Consider the following 16,527-nt stretch of genomic DNA (forward strand, 5'->3'; position numbering starts at 1 on the left):
CCAGACTCCCCATTTTGTACATCAGCTGAAACCTTGCCAAAGCTTTTCCACTGGTGCCCGTTTTGGACATCAACTAACAAGTGAAAAAAAAAAAAATATATATATATATATATATATATATATAAATTCTTTCGATTATGATTTCTAGTTTTCTACAAAAATATTGGCTAAACTTGCATGTTCTTAATTTTTCATCTAAATTTTTCCATTCTCAAGTATTGATTTTTAAATAATTCTTGAAATGATAGGAACTCAAAAATTAACACGTAAATTTTTTTCACGATTTTTTAAAGTCAGAAAATAATAAAATTCATAAAAAAAATAAAAAATAAAAACAATTTGTTGAGGTTTTGATGTTGCTTCAAATGAAACACATTTTAGATCGATGAATTGTAAAATTGTGCTCCAGAAGAATCTCAGGATGTGTTTAACAAGGTTTAATATTCTTCATGCCATTACATTACAAGATGGCACTTTTCTACTGCATTTCTATCTAACTATTGGTAAATTGTGGTCTTTAGAATGTGTTTTAATTGATGGAATACCAAAATTTTTATCAGATTTTTTTTATGATTTTTCAAAGTCAAAAAATAATAAAATTCTTGAAAAAAAATCCTTTCGATATTTCAATGCTTCACAAGTTCTGGCATATACTAAAAATCATGTTCTACGAATATTAAACTCATGACACAGGTAAATTTCCAATAACACATGAAATTTAGAAGGTAATCATCTGACACACCCAAACACCAACAAATTTGAATCTAAAAGTGTATTTCCTCGCGTTGAATCAAAGGAACAGAATGGAACTATGGCAATCAATGTTTGTGTATATATTTATAGTATTTGATTATATAATAGATGTTACAAATCTCCAATTAATATTTGATTATTCAAATTACACACGGTTTAGAGAAAACAATAAAGAGATTGTAACGGTCAAGCTACAAGTTACTTCCCGCCCATTAATTCAAAGAACCGGTGTGCCATCGAGCACCCCCTAGTTACTCTATTTCATTCTCCTTCCTCTGTCATCCTCTCTGAGCTAAGAAGGCATGGCCCAATGCGGTGGTGGCAACAACGACAAGAGTAATGGCGGTGGTGGTTGTACTTGTAGTGGCAAGAAGAAGATCAATGGTGATGGTGGCCGCGACAAAAAGTTCGAGGAGTTGCAGCCACACCCAATAAAAGAGCAGTTACCAGGAGTTCAGTACTGTGTTAACAGTCCTCCTCCATGGAGTTCGTATTTCTCCCCATCATCTTTTTGGTTTTCAAAACCTAAACTCTTTATGTTTGGAATCTTATCTTGAAATCCATTGTTATGCAGCTGAAGCTATAGTGTTGGGTTTCCAGCACTATCTTTTAACTCTTGGTATTACTGTCTTGATTCCAAACACAATTGTTCCTCAAATGGGCGGAGGCGATGTAAGGATATATGCCCTTATTTTGTTTATTTTCTTGATAGTTGCATGTATTATTAGACTAATTGTTGTACACTACCACAGGTTGAGAAGGCTAGGGTGGTACAAACCATGCTCTTTCTTTCAGGGTTGAACACACTCTTGCAATCTCTATTTGGGACCAGACTTCCCTCGGTGGTAGTGGGATCATATACTTATGTACTCCCCGCAACTTCAATAATCCTAGCCAATAGATACAAGGCATTCACAGATCCTCATGAGGTGATCAACTAGAAGCTTAATTTATTTGTTTATTTAGTTTTGGAGTTTGATTACTTTCCGAGATCTGCAACTCCGTGACATTTGTGGGTGAATCTTTCCAGAGGTTTTTACAAAGTATGAGAGGCATACAAGGGGCTCTAATTGTCACCGCCAGTTTTCAGATGATTGTGGGCTTCCTAGGCTTGTGGAGAAATGTTGTAAGGTAAACACTGAAGCTTTGAATTACTGCTACAAACATTTATACTTTGTGAATATGACCTTCGTTTCTTATATTTTGTGATTTAGGTTTCTGAGCCCTCTTTCTATTGTGCCGTACATAACCTTTGCTGGACTTGGCCTCTATCATCTTGGTTTCCCTATGGTAAATACCTCTTGATCCTTCATTCTTTGCTCCTGTATTCATTTTGATCACTAGCACTATTAACGCATTACAATACCTGTTATCAATAATATTGTTTTCTTAGCTTTTAATCATGTGTTTCCTGTCATTTCGAAAATCTTTAAGTAGATTATGCAGAAATGGTTACTTTGATACCAAATGTTGATAGGCAGTGTATGTAGTCACTATTGAACTCTTGTTTGTTCTCCTCTTATTTTGCTTCTAGTTGGCAAGATGTGTTGAACTTGGTCTTCCAGAGTTGATCATCGTGGTATTCATCTCACAGGCAAGTTTTGATTGGTCCCTATTTGTCTGCATATTTACTCTGCCTTTCTCATGACACTGACTTTATTACATGTTTTGCAGTATCTTTCTCGTTTTATAAATACAAAGTGGCAGATATTTGACAGATTTGCAGTCACGTTCTCTGTTGGAATTGTGTGGTTATTTGCACAACTTCTTACCTCAAGTGGTGTTTATGACAACAAACCTGCGAGCACTCAGATGAGTTGTCGCACTGACCGTTCTGGCCTTCTTGCTGCATCTCCCTGGTGAGACTTGTGTATGCAAGCTATCATTGTCGACAAGTAATTTTTCTGTTACTGTATCTTGAATATTTTTCACAGCAGCTGATATCCTTGTCTTTTGGTTCTGTCATAAACATGCAGGATATACATTCCATATCCATTTCAATGGGGAAGCCCCACTTTTAATGCAGGAGAAGCTTTTGCAATGGTTGCTGCCTCTTTAGTTTCTCTCATAGAGGTTAACATTCTACTTTCTCTATATAAAGTGGTTTGAAAATTGAAATGAGTCAATATCAGTAGCAGTGAATGTGTCATATAATTGTAGCTGAATGCAATCCAAACTCTGAAACTTTTTTTTACTCGATTGAGAAGCTATATGAAAGCATATCTATAAAATTAGTGTATAAACTATTCCTATTGATGATTCACCTCCATTTTTGCAGTCGTCTGGTACATTTTATGCTACAGCAAGATATGGGAGTGCAACACCTGTACCCCCTTCTGTCGTTAGTCGGGGTGTTGGCTGGCTAGTATGACGTTTTTTTCTGATGTATATACTTGAGTTATGACTCTTATTTGTCCATTGCCAATTTGATTTTGATATCTTGAACCTCAGGGTGTTGGAGTTTTTCTGAATGGGATGTTTGGTTCTCTAACTGGCACTACTGCATCAGTGTAAGGAAGTCAAAACTCATGATATTCGTGTTTGAAATCTTTTATTGAATGTGTGACTTCTTTCAGACATTATGTTTTTATGTACATGTAAAATGCAGCAATTTTTTTTACCAGATTTTCACTTCTTATTATACTCTTGTAATTTGCTGTATAGTGAAAATGCTGGTCTATTGGCATTGACAAGAGTTGGAAGCCGTAGAGTTATCCAAATTTCAGCTGGTTTCATGATATTCTTCTCTATATTTGGTATGCCCCCAATTTTTCAACAGAATTTCACATAAATCTCCATACTTATTTATTTTCTACAGCTGTTTCAAAATGTTGCCTAAAATGGTCATCTTTACCAGGAAAATGTGGAGCCCTTTTTGCATCTATTCCCATGCCAATCATAGCAGCTCTTTACTGCATCTTATTTGGCTATGTTTGTATGTCTCTCCGCCTTACTGTCATCGATGACCTTTTCTTTGTGTCGTTTGTATATATGCATCACACTGGTGTTTAATCAATGTCACTTGCAGCATCTGCTGGTCTTGGTTTTCTACAGTTCTGTAACTTGAACAGTTTCAGAACAAAATTTATATTGGGGTTCTCTTTCTTCATGGGAATTTCAGTACCACAATACTTCAGAGAATATAGGTTGGGGCATATTCACTGTGGTCCTAGATGGGTGAGAGCATTAATTTTTGAACCAACAGTGTCACAAATTTTTCTTTTTTTCCTCTGCACCATTATTAGCCTGACTTATTTACTGTTCGTTATTTTTCAGTTTAATGATGTAGTGACAGTGACCTTCATGTCTCACACATTAGTAGCTGCTCTGGTTGCTCTTATACTGGACTGCTCGCTTTCGCGAGAAAATGATGCATCTAGAAAAGACAGTGGCTTGAACTGGTGGGCGAAATTTGGGGTATATGGTTCTGATGTTAGGAATGATGAGTTCTATGCATTACCATGCAGTCTGGACAAGCTTTTCCCAGCTCATTGAATCTCTAAAACCAAATAAAGGGCATAGAAATTTCTGCTTAGTTTTGTAATCTGCTTGTACACTTAAATTCATTCTTTAGTTTCCTAAGCAGTTCTGGTACTACTATTCCAGCTCTACATTATTTACAAAAGTTCGTCCAGACAGACATTTCTACAGTTTCCTTGATATCTGTGATGTCCTATTGTGTTTGGACATAGTATACTATTAGTCTTTTCCTTTTAACTTATATGCGCTTTGGGTAATATTTCTCTGTTCATGTTACTTGGCTTTTCTTCTGATTTGATTGCAATGCCTATATCTCACACCACGTACGTGTATCATATGGTAAATGGCTACATGCTCAAAGCACCTACCGAGGTTACAGCTCTGGAATAATTTACAGTGGCACTGGTACCACACCCGAAGTTTACATGAAGTAGGAATATCAGAGAAACATAAAGGTGCAGCCTCATTCTGCAGACCACTAAAGAGGTAGGAAATGAGAATTCGAGGCTTCGAACGCAAAACTTTTTACCTATCAAGACGTGACCCCAAAAACTTGAGTCTCTAGGAAATGAGCAAACAATGTATATCAATTTGTTTAACCTGGGGCATTTTGTTACCGCTGCAGGTACAGTACCCTAAACCTGGAACTGGGTCTAAGCTAGCTGTCATCCACATTTCCATATGATTCTGCAACTTGCGCTGACCGTTTTGGGTGCAGGTGGCCAATGGAATGAATGACAAATCAAATCCCTCAGATGAGGTGATAAGAAAATCATAAAGCTGCAAATATATGCTTCACAAAATGCCTTGATAAAAATTAAAACAGGATTTGTCACCTGTCAGCAGATCAAAACCGTCTATACGTGCGGCAAATATAATAATATATACATAATATGTACATATACACACATCACTGATGGGTTTTGGGTGTGGATGACATGCAAATTAAGCCAAGGGATTGGTTCGGAACTTGCAATCGGATGACAGTTGTGTCCCAGTACCTCTCCACAGACCATATCATGGTCCCTTGAAACATGGTTTTTGTTTTCTTGAAAATTATTTGGCTCACACTATTATTTTTCAGTACTTTCCAACAGGATTTTGCTTCTTTTTAGTGGCCTTACACAGCCTCATAAGTAGTAGTGGTGTGATCCCATGTGCCCTTAATATGTGGGATGTGACAAGTTTTCATCATATGGTTCCAAATAGTTAAAATACATGCCATTTTCAATTTGGAGTAAAAATGGAAGTAGAAGAGCTTAACTATATATAATGCTCAAATGATTGATCAATGACTATTAGTTTTTGATTACTACTCTCAATGATATTTGACTTTTATTTTGGTGATGGGGACTTGGAATATTGTTGGGTATAAGCCATGAAAGTGAAAGAAAGTGAAGCTGTCTATTTTGAGGGAAGGAGAAGTTGGAAGCATGCATTTTGAATTGTGAGTAGGTTGGTGATCAATATGGATGTTTATAGAACCACAGAGGGGCTTCCTACCAGCAACTGGCACTGTTTGACCTTTTTCATAGAATCATATATGGTAGGGGCCGGACCAATGTCGATTGGAAATTAGTTCTTGCTGTAGTGCAGAAGAGCCCATACCTAACTAGTTGCATGTATATGGGCGATATTTAGCAATGTCAACACTGGTCAATTAAGTCCAGATAAGAGAGATTTAGTTTCGAGTTTTGAGTTAAATGCTATAGCTTTAGCTCATCTTGGATTGCCACTCTTGTTGATCCCAACAGGCAACAACCATATATATACCTACTTCGGACCACTTCATGTAATTCATTCACATGTTTGACTAAGTCCAGCCAAACATGACTAAGTCCACTTGATTTATTTTCACTTTGAAGACAACAAGACGTTCCATGAATTGTCTCAGAAAGGCCGAGGCAAGAGCAAGCTGAGCTGATACATATCGCTCCGAGAATGAAAAATTCTTAACTTGTCACTGGTTATAGGTCACTGCATTACACTGTTGAAGTAGGATTGAAATATTTGGGGACGAAATTTAAAAGAATTGGGAACCCTATAAAGCAAAGCCAAAACGCCAAAACTCCAAGTCATATATACAGAGTCATACATTAAATTGTGGATGATATAAACAATGGTAAGGTCCACAAGCAATAAAAAGAGGCATGTGCTGATCAAGTTAGACAAAGATACATACATCAGCTCCCGTGATCCTTCTAAAGAGTCATAATCCATAATCATTGAGTTCATGCCACATTGGGGAGGGGTCTCTCTCTTCAAATAATTTTCCAGATTTCTTCGAACCCTATTTTAACCTTGTAGTTAAACCGACATTGGAGCAGATCGATTAACAAATCCAAGAACTGGGTTTTGCAGAAATCACATTTCCCAGGTGAAATATATAACAGAAGGCAAAATTTACAGCATGCAGAACCATGCCAGACAGACATTCATGAAATGATGATTTCAACCAAAACTCCAAAAGTTGATGCCAGAGAGGAAATGGAAGATTCAGTACATGGATGACATATCATTTTCTGTTTTGTTCTGAAATTATTTTATTTTATTTTTTTACACCTTATACAAATATACAGAAGCTGTTGAACATTATCTGCATGGACCCAACAAAGTATATATTGGAGGTATTCAAGCAGATTTCTGTGGTTTAATGAAAAAAGGGTTTTGTCACCAAGCATTTTCAGCATATATATCCAATAGTTGTACTATGCTATTCTGTACTTATTCTCCTATGATATTGATCATTGTATATTTTTCCTATTTTCCATGAATGATTAAACTATTCTGGCCTTTTCTGTTAGTGAGTTAATTCCGTCCTGAAGAATTATTGCCAAGCGCACCAGTGTCTTACTCTAGAGTCTAGACGTCTCTGAAGACCTAGTCTCCAAAAGAGTCAATGATATATGTTATATAGACTGATTAAAGTGCCTTTAGTTAAACACCAGGAAATGTCAAATTTCAATCTCATTTGCTATACCAGAATGTCAAAGAAATCAGGGAGTTTCTTCTCTTAGCTAAGTGCACTTAGCTAAAACCATCCAAGGACAAGTTAAGTCCAATTTGCTTATCTTGTTAAGTATTTCCCAAGTTTGGTTTGCCCACGCTAGCAGAAATAAGCTTGGAATTATCTCCAACATCAAAACAGAGTTTACAAAAACTCAACAAGACTAATGAAGACCCTCTAACAAATGCTTACTCTTTAATTTCCTAAATTATTCAAACTCATAGACTTGGCCTAACTTACTGAGGAAGGATGAGCCTTTGGCTATAGGTAGGCTATAGACAAGACCAGGCTTTGCATAACCCAAATTATCATCAATTGAGGGAAGATGAAGCACTTAAAAAAGTAAAATCTGCCCTTATTATCACCACTATTACACGAACTGTTGGCTTTCTCTCTCGCCCCCACATACAAAAGCCAACTGGCAATTTTGATTCATCCACAAAGGGATAGAAACAACAAGGCCAAGAAGATATAGAGCAAAGGACAAACGTAGTCTAGGATTCAAGTTTGGTTTTTTCTTTCATCCCTCTTAACTTGTATTTATATAAAGAACAACAACATAAATAGAGGGATAGAGCAGAGTAGCTAATTGCATTTGCAAAATAATATCATTCTCATTCTCTTTCACTTTCATCATCAGTGTTAGTTCTTCTGAGCCTAAATAACACCACCCTTTTCTATACTGTGTAGTTAAGAGTGTGTGTGGAGATGAACATATCACAATCACAATACAATAGTGGGTGTGAATCTGGGTGGACACATTACCTAGATCAGTCGTATCTTTCTGGAAGCCATGGGATTCAAAAAGGTGATGATTATGTAGGAACAAAACCAGAATTTGAAGAGGAAGAAGAGGAGGAGGATCTATCCATGGTGTCTGATGCTTCTTCTGGACCTCCACATTACCAAGAATTATATGAAGATGGGTGTTCGTTTTCTGTTAATTCTTCGGCTTCCAAATTAGGCAAGAAAAAGAAGAGCAAAGAAAGTAGAGGCAAAGAACAACACCACCATCTTGATGACACCGCTAGCTCCTCAGTCTTCAACTACTACTCCAAGGCAAAATCAAAGTCTCATACAACATGCATTGATAGTTATAAAGATTGGTGAGCAGATTTCTATTTGGTCAATGATTAACATGGTGCTTTCTAGTTTTTACAGAAAAAGATGAGTACTCTTTCCAAGAATGAACCTTCAATGCAGAATGTACTGGAATACTCTGAGGGTTTCTCAACAACACATATGAAGGTAATTCTAGTTCACTCTCGTCTCATTCAATTCTACTAACATAAATTTAGTGATAATTTTGAGTTCTTATAGGGAAAATCTGCTTTGCTGCAGCACTTTGGTTACTTGAACTCATCTCTAGCTCCACAAAACCTGGTAAAAGCTCTATCATCCTTTTTCTCTTTTTCGTCGTTAAGTTGTTAACTTATGAGTTTGATCCCTTCCAATGTAACAAAAGAAAAGAGAATTAAAGGGTCATGATTTGTTGGCACAGGTGATTTTCAAGGAGGAGGCTGGGAGTAATGATTATGATGGGAATGAATGAACTGTTTCATCTGCTGCTGCAGTTGTGAATAGAGAGGTGTATTGGGGGACAATGTAAAAGATAAAAGGGAACAGTTGGATCTCAAATGGATCTTGTTCCTCACTTTTTCTTTTTTCTTTCTTCCACAATTCTAGTGATTTATATTTTTCTTCTTGTCAACGCAATGGGAAACAACCTGAGAGAACATAAAATATTAATAAACCTTCAGTCTTTTGATTTCATGTTGTCATCAACAAACAGTAGTTTGTGGGACTTCTTTCCAGGCCCGTCATTGGCCACTAATTACTGTCCCTTATATTGTGCTCCATGCGCTTATTATACTAGGAAACGATCTAACTCCAGCTGCAGATACCCTAAAAATAAGATAACCAAACACACATTGCTTGAAGTTGGAACAACCCAGTATACAAATACCTGCTTTCAATACCCCAATGTATTGTATAAGCACACATATGCACACTTTCTTTCAAAGCTGGTTTTGTGATCATAAGTTCGTTTTGCCCATAGATTTGAGTAGCGGCGCTAGTGGAGCTTATATGTACACAAAAAGAGTTGTATTGTGGCCCTCTGAAAGCCAGAGAGTCTGTGCATTTGGAATTGATGAGCAGATAACTATTCGCGCACAACCACCACCCCAGAAGGCATGGAATGATTAAGCATTACGAGGCCAAAGCCAAAGCCAAAAGCGCAATAAATGGGTGGCTTTTGTTCTTCTTGAGCTTGCCAGCCTATCTTACACAACTTTAGGTGGGAAAATTTTGAGAATGCAAGGCAATCAATCTAGCTAGGGCTTGAAAAAGGGGCAGAGTTTTCTTCTGGGGGAGGAAGGAACCAAAAGGTAGGCTTCATTTTCAACCAAAAGCACCCCACCACCCTTTGATAGCTACCCACCAAGCGTATCATTCGTGAATAAAATTGGTGCCTGCAATTATTGATTCTTGTCTTGGAGACTCTACCCTTCAATATCAGTTTATTGATAGGTCGCCATTCTCAAATTTTGCACACCATATCTTGAAAAGGGACTTGAGAATCTTTTTTTTTGTTTTTTGTTTTTGTTTTTTTTTGGGTAGCACCACTTGTTCATCCAATACAGATTAAAGTTCTTCATCGAAAAATACAGATTCAGTTGAATGGAAAGACCCCCAAAACTATTAAGAGTTTAAGACACAGTCTTATTAATGCACGGCAGACAATAACAGAACAGATAACACTACATGTTAGAAAGGCACATTTTGATTAGATAAATCCTCCTCATATATTTAACATATTACTCTTGAGGTAGATATTTTCTTTTATAAGCCATAAGAAGCTTTATATGCCAGAAAAGATTTAAACCATACCTTTTTTTTCGGAAAAGGATTTAGACCATACCTTAAAGCACCAGTTACACCTTTTGCAGGATCATTAATCCCTACGAAGATTATAGGAGTTGAGAATAAAAGAGATGAAAATTAGTCAGGGTTCAGTCAAACAGGGCTCATGTTACAAAATTCCTTGGGTATTTGTATGGAGCAGCAAAGTTCTTTTCCGATTCCTGAAGTAATGAAAATGAATATCATACTACTGTGAGGAATCAATCGAAGTACAGTTACATACATAAATTTAAGTAGATGTGAAAAAATTGGAAGACAAAAACTACTTGTTAACACAAAATTTTTGAAGAATACAACATACTTCAGCCCTTCAGTGACCAAAGAGAAAAAAAGCATGGCAACACAAGGGATTGACTGCCACATCTGATCCCCTCAAAGGCTAAATCCTAATTGACATAAACTTATGTCCCAAAAGTATGTTTGTCTACAGGTGCAGAGTCGAAATTTCTAACCACTTCCATCCATGGTTTGTATATTTTCAACACGGAACTTTTGGAAAGATGTCCTATAAATAAAACTGGATCTCCGAATGGAATAAATTCAAAATTCTTCCTACCAAAGAGTTTACTCTTAGTTTGACTGTCTGTCCACTTGCGTTTTAATTTCCCATTACTTTGGAAATTCCTCAATGCTGGATCCTGACCATTTATCATGTCACTTTCATCGTCTCGATCAATAGGCATCCCAAAGTCAATCAAGCACATAGCCCTATAATATAAAAGAAACTAATATTAATATCATAAAAACACATTTTAAGCTGAACCCATTAAGCAGCTGCATATAACAAGGGCTACACAAAGGGCTTTACCATGATAACCTTACTTCTACACAGTTAAGAATCATTCTAATGGATTTGGCGATAGTAAGGTGACCTCCTATACCCAGAGGCACATATGCCTCAGCCTCCATGGCCTGGGGCCATTACCTAGGCATCCATATTAAGCAATAGCAGCATGATATACCATTCCTACATGCAACTCCTGGATTGAATTGCAGGTATGGTAACAGCAACTTATTGCAATACTCATGAAATGTAAAAGCAAGAGGCCTCAGCTGATCCAAGTTCAAAACTCAGCTTGCATTGCATGTCGCTACCCACAATGGAATAGAGGTGGCTATTTTTCCTAATTGGTTCGAGTGTTCTAAGCCATATAACATAATTCCAAATTATGGACAGGGAGGTACCTGGCACTATAGACAATAACAGATGTTGTACTAGGAGAAGGTGGGAAAGAGAGCCCAATAACTTCGCCTGGAAATTCTTGAAATCTCTTGGGAAGAACATAAGTGTGCTGCTTCGACCAGTCTCCCAATTTTCTCTCCTCAACATCCAATGCATATACCTGATTTGAAGAGGTCGTGATTATAAGAACATTATTGTTTCTTGGAGAAAAACCTCCAGCTGTCACAGAGGCATTATCCAGTCTTGAAATGAACCAATGCTGCCTGTTTACAAGAACAGAAAAATTACTCTTAATCTCAGTAGATATATCATAACATAGTTTCAAAATCAAGTGAAGATGCCAGTAGCAAAAGAAAAAAAGAATCAGTTTCATACCTCTGTATCTCCAGATTAAATACATATACATCTCCAAAGCAGTTGATGGCAGCCAACCACTGCCCATCAGAACTCGTAAACATTTTTGTTATGGGAGGCTCACCAGGTGGTAGTTCTTGATCATGCAAATCACGGCAAGGGGAAAAAGCATGCACTAGCTCTGAGCTGTGTACATCCACAACCTGCAATATACAAAATATGTCAAGACATCCATGATCAATGTATATGGGATACTGTTATTCACATCATTCAATCATGTCTTAATAATCTGAGTGGCTGCAAGAGTCTGAATGATCGAGCTCTTCAGCAATGGTTTTAGCTAACTAAAAATGATGGTATGTACTCTTTTTTGGCAAGAAAAAGACATGCATGTATGCACATTTTAGTACATAAACGAACAAGAACCAAAAACATTGAAAATGATGCAAAACATACTGATGCTACCTTTAAAAATGAGTTGCGAAAAATTCACGTAATAGAATCACACTGTTCCCATACTCTAGCAACAAAAACAAAAAAATCAAATCATATCAAGAGTTTTAGTGGCCCCTATATAGCCCTCAGAAAATAAAGACAAATCTGTGTATTACAAAGTTATTGGCAAATCAACGGAAGCAAGGCATGCAAGGGGAACTTAACAGTAGTCAACAAGAGCATCCACCGTCAAACACTTGGGATTTTTGTTTTAGTGAGGCAGCATGGTAAAATGTAAGGGGATGAAGTATAAAATGAAACAATGACAACATTGAGCAACAAAAAAGAGGGCAGCTTACATATATTCTTCTATCATGCCCTGCTATCATCAAGCGAGAAGAATCAAAACTAAAAACCATCGAATGAGCAAATGGTAGTTTTCGAGGAAGTTCTCTTTTATTAAGAGTCAATTCACTTTCGCCAACTTTACACTTCACTTCTTTTTTTCCTGATCGAATACACTTCTTCAACTCAAACAGGCTAATTTTCACATGGTCAGAATAAGCAAAAAACACCCCTGAATTAGATATGGTGCTGCAAATGATCTTCCGAGATGACTTAATTTGAAACAGCCCATTAGTTGAGGCTAGGCCTCCTGAAGAGCCACGAGCCATATCAAAAAAGGCACCAGCTTTTACTCGTACGTGCAAGATATCCAACGAATGAGAACCTTGAACAAGAAGCAATGATGTTTGACTGAACTCTGTATTAGGTGCCAGTTGAATGGATACTCTCTGAGGTGCAGGGCAGATATCATGTGGAGAAAACTGCGTGAACTCCTTAACAGGGTAGGTAAAGAGCTTTGTGTCATCACCAGCAGAGATAAGCATAGGAACACCCAAATGTGCCCATTTAAGATAACCAAAATCAACAGGCTTGTCCTTACGACGGGCTCTTTTTCTACCTTGATCTGGTAAGGGATCTGCTAATTACAGAATAACTCCATTAAGAACTGGAAAACAGCTAAAAAGAAGTAACAAGGGATATAGGAAAACATACAATTGCAAAACGCAAGAATGAAACAATGCAAGTTAAGGACATACCTTCTCTGCTGATTGGTACAGCCACTGCCAAAGCCCTAACATCATGTGTATGAGCTCTTGTATAACCAACGTAGATCCATTTCTTCATTACATTAGGAGAAGACCCAACACTAGATCCCAGCGTCTCACTAGAGAGCTTGTAAAGAATAACCTGCCAAGAAAATAGTGGCCAATGCAGTTATAGTAGTTGGCCCCAAAACTTGGATAAGTAATTATTCATTGATAAACTAGCACGTGAAAAACAAAGAATAATAAAAATATTGGGATTGAATAGAATCACCAACATACACATGTAAATCACTAGGATCAAGTCAAATAACTACGACGACTCAATCCTAGCTCATTATGTCTGAAAAATGTACAAGTTTGAAGTCTCTAATGTCCATCCATTTTCACATAATAGTTCATGATGTTAAAGAAAAAAAGTACAAGTGTTCTAGTTACTAATTTCACGTTTTTAATAACACCCAGAGAGTACTGGTTATGTCTAAACATAGATGTTACTGAACAATAATACCACAAAAAGGAGGTCATGAAAGAAGAAAAGAGAACATTTTCAGCTATTCTTGTGCTAACCATTCGAGACAATAAGATAAACTTAAATATTACTTGCAGCTTAAAGGTGAAATTAACCGGATCACAAGCAAGATAAGAAACAGCGTTCAAACACTGCACAGTAAGGAAAAGATTTTGAATGCTGTAAAAACAAGTCTTTCCTTCCCTGAACTATGAGTCCCTTAACTACAACCAAACTCATTGATTATTTCCTCACATTCTGGGGATAGCAAATTTCACTTTCCAAGAACAGTAGCATAAGATTAACATATAACTACTAATGCTTTTCATCTTATGATGAACGCAATCTCATACCTGACCATCAGAACCAGCAGAGAACACCCGATTATGGCTGGGAGCAGCTGCCAGAGCTTTCACGTCACCCTTGTGATATGAATGTGCTTGCAGTAGAGTTCCATGCTGACTGTCCCAAAACTGAACACTTCCAGTACTGTCTGCACTTACAAGGGTCCCGCACCTGGTGTAAACCAATAACTCAATTTTTAGAAAGAGTATTTTGGTGGCTAAACCCCAATTGACAGACAGAACTGAAAAATCAGTCTCGAAGACAGCAGAAAATTATAAAGATCCCGCCAATGTTTACCTCAGAGAAAGTAACGCCCACACACAGAGTTCAGATCCGCTACCCAAGCCTCCGAGTCCAACTGTAATCCTATGTTTTTCAATGCCTCCTCTAGCATCCCAGATCCTTATCATGCTGTGAAATGAGAAGGGGAATTAAATGTTTAATAAATTGGCATTAGTTTGAGCTCACAACATGTACAGTCAATCTACATATTCGTACTTACCCATCAGTACTCCCTGCATATATAAACTTTGCATCGGGACTCCACGCCACACTCAAAACACTACCTGAAAATTACAAGACTATGAGCTCTAAACATAAACTTACAAAAGTAAGAGAAGTATCGGGAAAAGAAAACAGAACTCCAAGTGACAAAGAGGAGCGGATATCTCACCATTGACCCTAGGCAGCGATTTAGTGTATACAAACTCATCTGCATCATTAATACTGTAAATTTGCAGAAAACCATCACCACCAGCTAATGCCACGCGCGGGTTCACAAGAACTGATGGTGCATGATCATCGTCTGAGTCTGAATCATCCTCGCTGTCACTGGTTTCACTATCACTGGTTTCAGGATCACCCCCATTATCATTCAAAAACCCATTCTCTGTATCATTAACACAGGGTGCCACGGCCATATTAAAGATTGAGACCCCCACAGAATCCAAAACAGTCTGCAACAAAACAACATTTTGTCACCAAGTCTAATGAATCATTTCAAACTATAACTAGAACTATTTTCCGAACAAAAAATAACTCCGAATAACTGCAAATGTTTACTCTATGTCACAGAAGCTAAACAATATTCAGCTCGATTTAACTAAAGCACAACTGCTTACCGTCTGCTTCAAATTAAAAAGATCCCAATGCGAAACTGAGCCGTCGAGGCTAGAAGAGAACAACCGCCCACAAGGCAAGCCTTTCGAGCCAGCCCGGCACCAAATGAGCGACGAAACGCTCGTGTTAGGGTCTCCATGAATCGTCTAAACACAGAATACACAAAACAATTATCCTCATTTGAATTGATCAAAACTTGAAGCCAGTAATTGATTCAAAATCAACAATATCATCATTGCAAATAAATAGCAAGTAAAATTGTTGACAGTACCAGCTGACAGTGCCATCCGACGGCGCCGGGGGAGACGAGCCAAATCTCGACGGAGCCGTCGGCGCGGGCGGCGGCGACCTGCGAGTCGTCGACGCTGGTGGCTAGGGCAACGACCGGCGACGGCTTCCAATCGACGGAGCTGTTCCTATAGACTTCGAGCATGGTCTCTACTTGAGGCTTGAGCGTAGAGCCTTGGCGGGGAAGAAGGATTAGGGTTTGGAGCGAGTGATGATGATTCTCACGGTCTGAGAGAATGGAGTGTGGTGGTGGTGTGAGAGCATCACAAAGAGAAAGAAGCCGCTGTGTAGAGAGTAACTAGGTTTTTGAGGGTTTTAGCGCGGCTGCTGATAATAGGTCATGGGGAGACGAGAACCGGGATTGATTCCTTGTGAACCGGGTTTGTTGCGGTCTGGGAAATTTTAGGTGAAGCCCATTGGTTATTGATCCATAGTCCAAATGCACTGGCCCACCGCTTTAGTGAGCTTGACCGCTTCGTTTCATAATATCCGACCCGATATACTTGTTTCCATAACAGAAAGAACAAAATATAACGACTTTTTTAGTTCCCTAGTCGTTGTGACTTGTGACATGAAAGAAGGCAAAGAACAGAACAAAAACGTGTCCATTCAATCATATTCGAACTTCATACTTAAACGAGTTTTTATCTTATCACTAAAAAGAGAATTCCACAAATAGTCATCCAACTATGACTCATTCGACACGTTGGTCACTCAAGTTTCAAATATATCACTTTGGTCACTCAACTATTACACTGTCAATCACTTTAGCCACCCCAATGACATTTTATCTCACTTTGATCACTTCTCTCATTCATTCTAATACATATTTATCAATTTTTCACAATTGGTTGGACGAAAATATCATTAATATTGTGGCAAATATTTTTTTTAATTAAAAAAATTAAATAAGTGACTAAAGTGAATTATAGAGTTAAATTTGAGTGACCAAAGTGATATATTTAAAAGATGAGTAACTAAAGTGTCGAATATGTAAAAATTGAGTGACCATCTGTGA

General features: G+C 37.7%; 3 protein-coding genes across 6 annotated transcripts; 2 read left to right on the plus strand and 1 right to left on the minus strand.

Annotated features, from left to right (window-relative positions):
- The first annotated feature begins 278 nt into the window (after positions 1-278).
- LOC112169885 (putative nucleobase-ascorbate transporter 10) lies at positions 279-4,475 on the plus strand. 2 transcript variants are annotated; one of them, XM_024306975.2, is made up of 14 exons: positions 279-1,239; positions 1,328-1,425; positions 1,506-1,682; positions 1,784-1,884; positions 1,968-2,043; positions 2,288-2,347; positions 2,428-2,612; positions 2,730-2,826; positions 3,032-3,118; positions 3,205-3,263; positions 3,418-3,509; positions 3,611-3,688; positions 3,782-3,930; positions 4,030-4,475. In XM_024306975.2, the coding sequence occupies exons 1-14, from the start codon at positions 1,056-1,058 to the stop codon at positions 4,246-4,248; spliced, it is 1,662 nt and encodes a 553-aa protein (XP_024162743.1). In that variant the 5' UTR covers positions 279-1,055; the 3' UTR covers positions 4,249-4,475. The 2 variants fall into 2 exon arrangements, with proteins under 2 accessions (XP_024162743.1, XP_040365179.1); XM_040509245.1 differs by having other exon boundaries at positions 3,782-4,475.
- A 3,265-nt stretch (positions 4,476-7,740) lies between these two features.
- On the plus strand, positions 7,741-9,013 carry LOC112169888 (protein SOB FIVE-LIKE 5). Of its 2 annotated transcripts, none has more exons than XM_024306980.2 (4): positions 7,741-8,299; positions 8,402-8,488; positions 8,582-8,623; positions 8,742-9,013. In XM_024306980.2, the coding sequence occupies exons 1-4, from the start codon at positions 7,949-7,951 to the stop codon at positions 8,790-8,792; spliced, it is 531 nt and encodes a 176-aa protein (XP_024162748.1). In that variant the 5' UTR covers positions 7,741-7,948; the 3' UTR covers positions 8,793-9,013. The 2 variants fall into 2 exon arrangements, with proteins under 2 accessions (XP_024162748.1, XP_024162747.1); XM_024306979.2 differs by having other exon boundaries at positions 7,744-8,299; positions 8,561-8,623.
- Positions 9,014-10,332: 1,319 nt separating this feature from the next.
- Positions 10,333-15,839, minus strand: LOC112169883 (WD repeat-containing protein PCN). Of its 2 annotated transcripts, XM_040508891.1 has the most exons (12): positions 15,633-15,839; positions 15,493-15,548; positions 15,224-15,367; positions 14,776-15,058; positions 14,605-14,668; positions 14,400-14,513; positions 14,111-14,273; positions 13,241-13,391; positions 12,497-13,119; positions 11,724-11,905; positions 11,351-11,611; positions 10,333-10,873 (listed from the first exon to the last, which is right to left on the minus strand). In XM_040508891.1, the coding sequence occupies exons 1-12, from the start codon at positions 15,652-15,654 to the stop codon at positions 10,567-10,569; spliced, it is 2,370 nt and encodes a 789-aa protein (XP_040364825.1). In that variant the 5' UTR covers positions 15,655-15,839; the 3' UTR covers positions 10,333-10,566. The 2 variants fall into 2 exon arrangements, with proteins under 2 accessions (XP_040364825.1, XP_024162740.1); XM_024306972.2 differs by having other exon boundaries at positions 15,493-15,838.
- Between the last annotated feature and the right edge of the window lie 688 nt (positions 15,840-16,527).

This window comes from Rosa chinensis, chromosome 6, assembly GCF_002994745.2.
Source record: "Rosa chinensis cultivar Old Blush chromosome 6, RchiOBHm-V2, whole genome shotgun sequence".
NCBI lineage: Eukaryota > Viridiplantae > Streptophyta > Magnoliopsida > Rosales > Rosaceae > Rosa > Rosa chinensis.

What these genes read in the sequence shown, in the direction of transcription:
- LOC112169888 (XM_024306979.2), top strand. Translation starts at nt 7,949, where the DNA reads ATGAACATATCACAATCACAATACAATAGTGGGTGTGAATCTGGGTGG. An exon ending in TCTTCAACTACTACTCCAAG is followed by an intron (nt 8,300 to 8,401) that starts GCAAAATCAAAG and finishes TAGTTTTTACAG; the next exon opens with AAAAAGATGAGTACTCTTTC. An exon ending in TCTCAACAACACATATGAAG is followed by an intron (nt 8,489 to 8,560) that starts GTAATTCTAGTT and finishes GAGTTCTTATAG; the next exon opens with GGAAAATCTGCTTTGCTGCA.
- LOC112169883 (XM_024306972.2), bottom strand. Translation starts at nt 15,654, where the DNA reads ATGCTCGAAGTCTATAGGAACAGCTCCGTCGATTGGAAGCCGTCGCCG. An exon ending in ATCGCTGCCTAGGGTCAATG is followed by an intron (nt 14,669 to 14,775) that starts GTGAGATATCCG and finishes TGTAATTTTCAG; the next exon opens with GTAGTGTTTTGAGTGTGGCG. An exon ending in GTTATTGTCTATAGTGCCAG is followed by an intron (nt 10,874 to 11,350) that starts GTACCTCCCTGT and finishes TTTATATTATAG; the next exon opens with GGCTATGTGCTTGATTGACT.
- LOC112169885 (XM_040509245.1), top strand. Translation starts at nt 1,056, where the DNA reads ATGGCCCAATGCGGTGGTGGCAACAACGACAAGAGTAATGGCGGTGGT. An exon ending in TAACAGTCCTCCTCCATGGA is followed by an intron (nt 1,240 to 1,327) that starts GTTCGTATTTCT and finishes ATTGTTATGCAG; the next exon opens with CTGAAGCTATAGTGTTGGGT. An exon ending in CTTTAGTTTCTCTCATAGAG is followed by an intron (nt 2,827 to 3,031) that starts GTTAACATTCTA and finishes CCATTTTTGCAG; the next exon opens with TCGTCTGGTACATTTTATGC.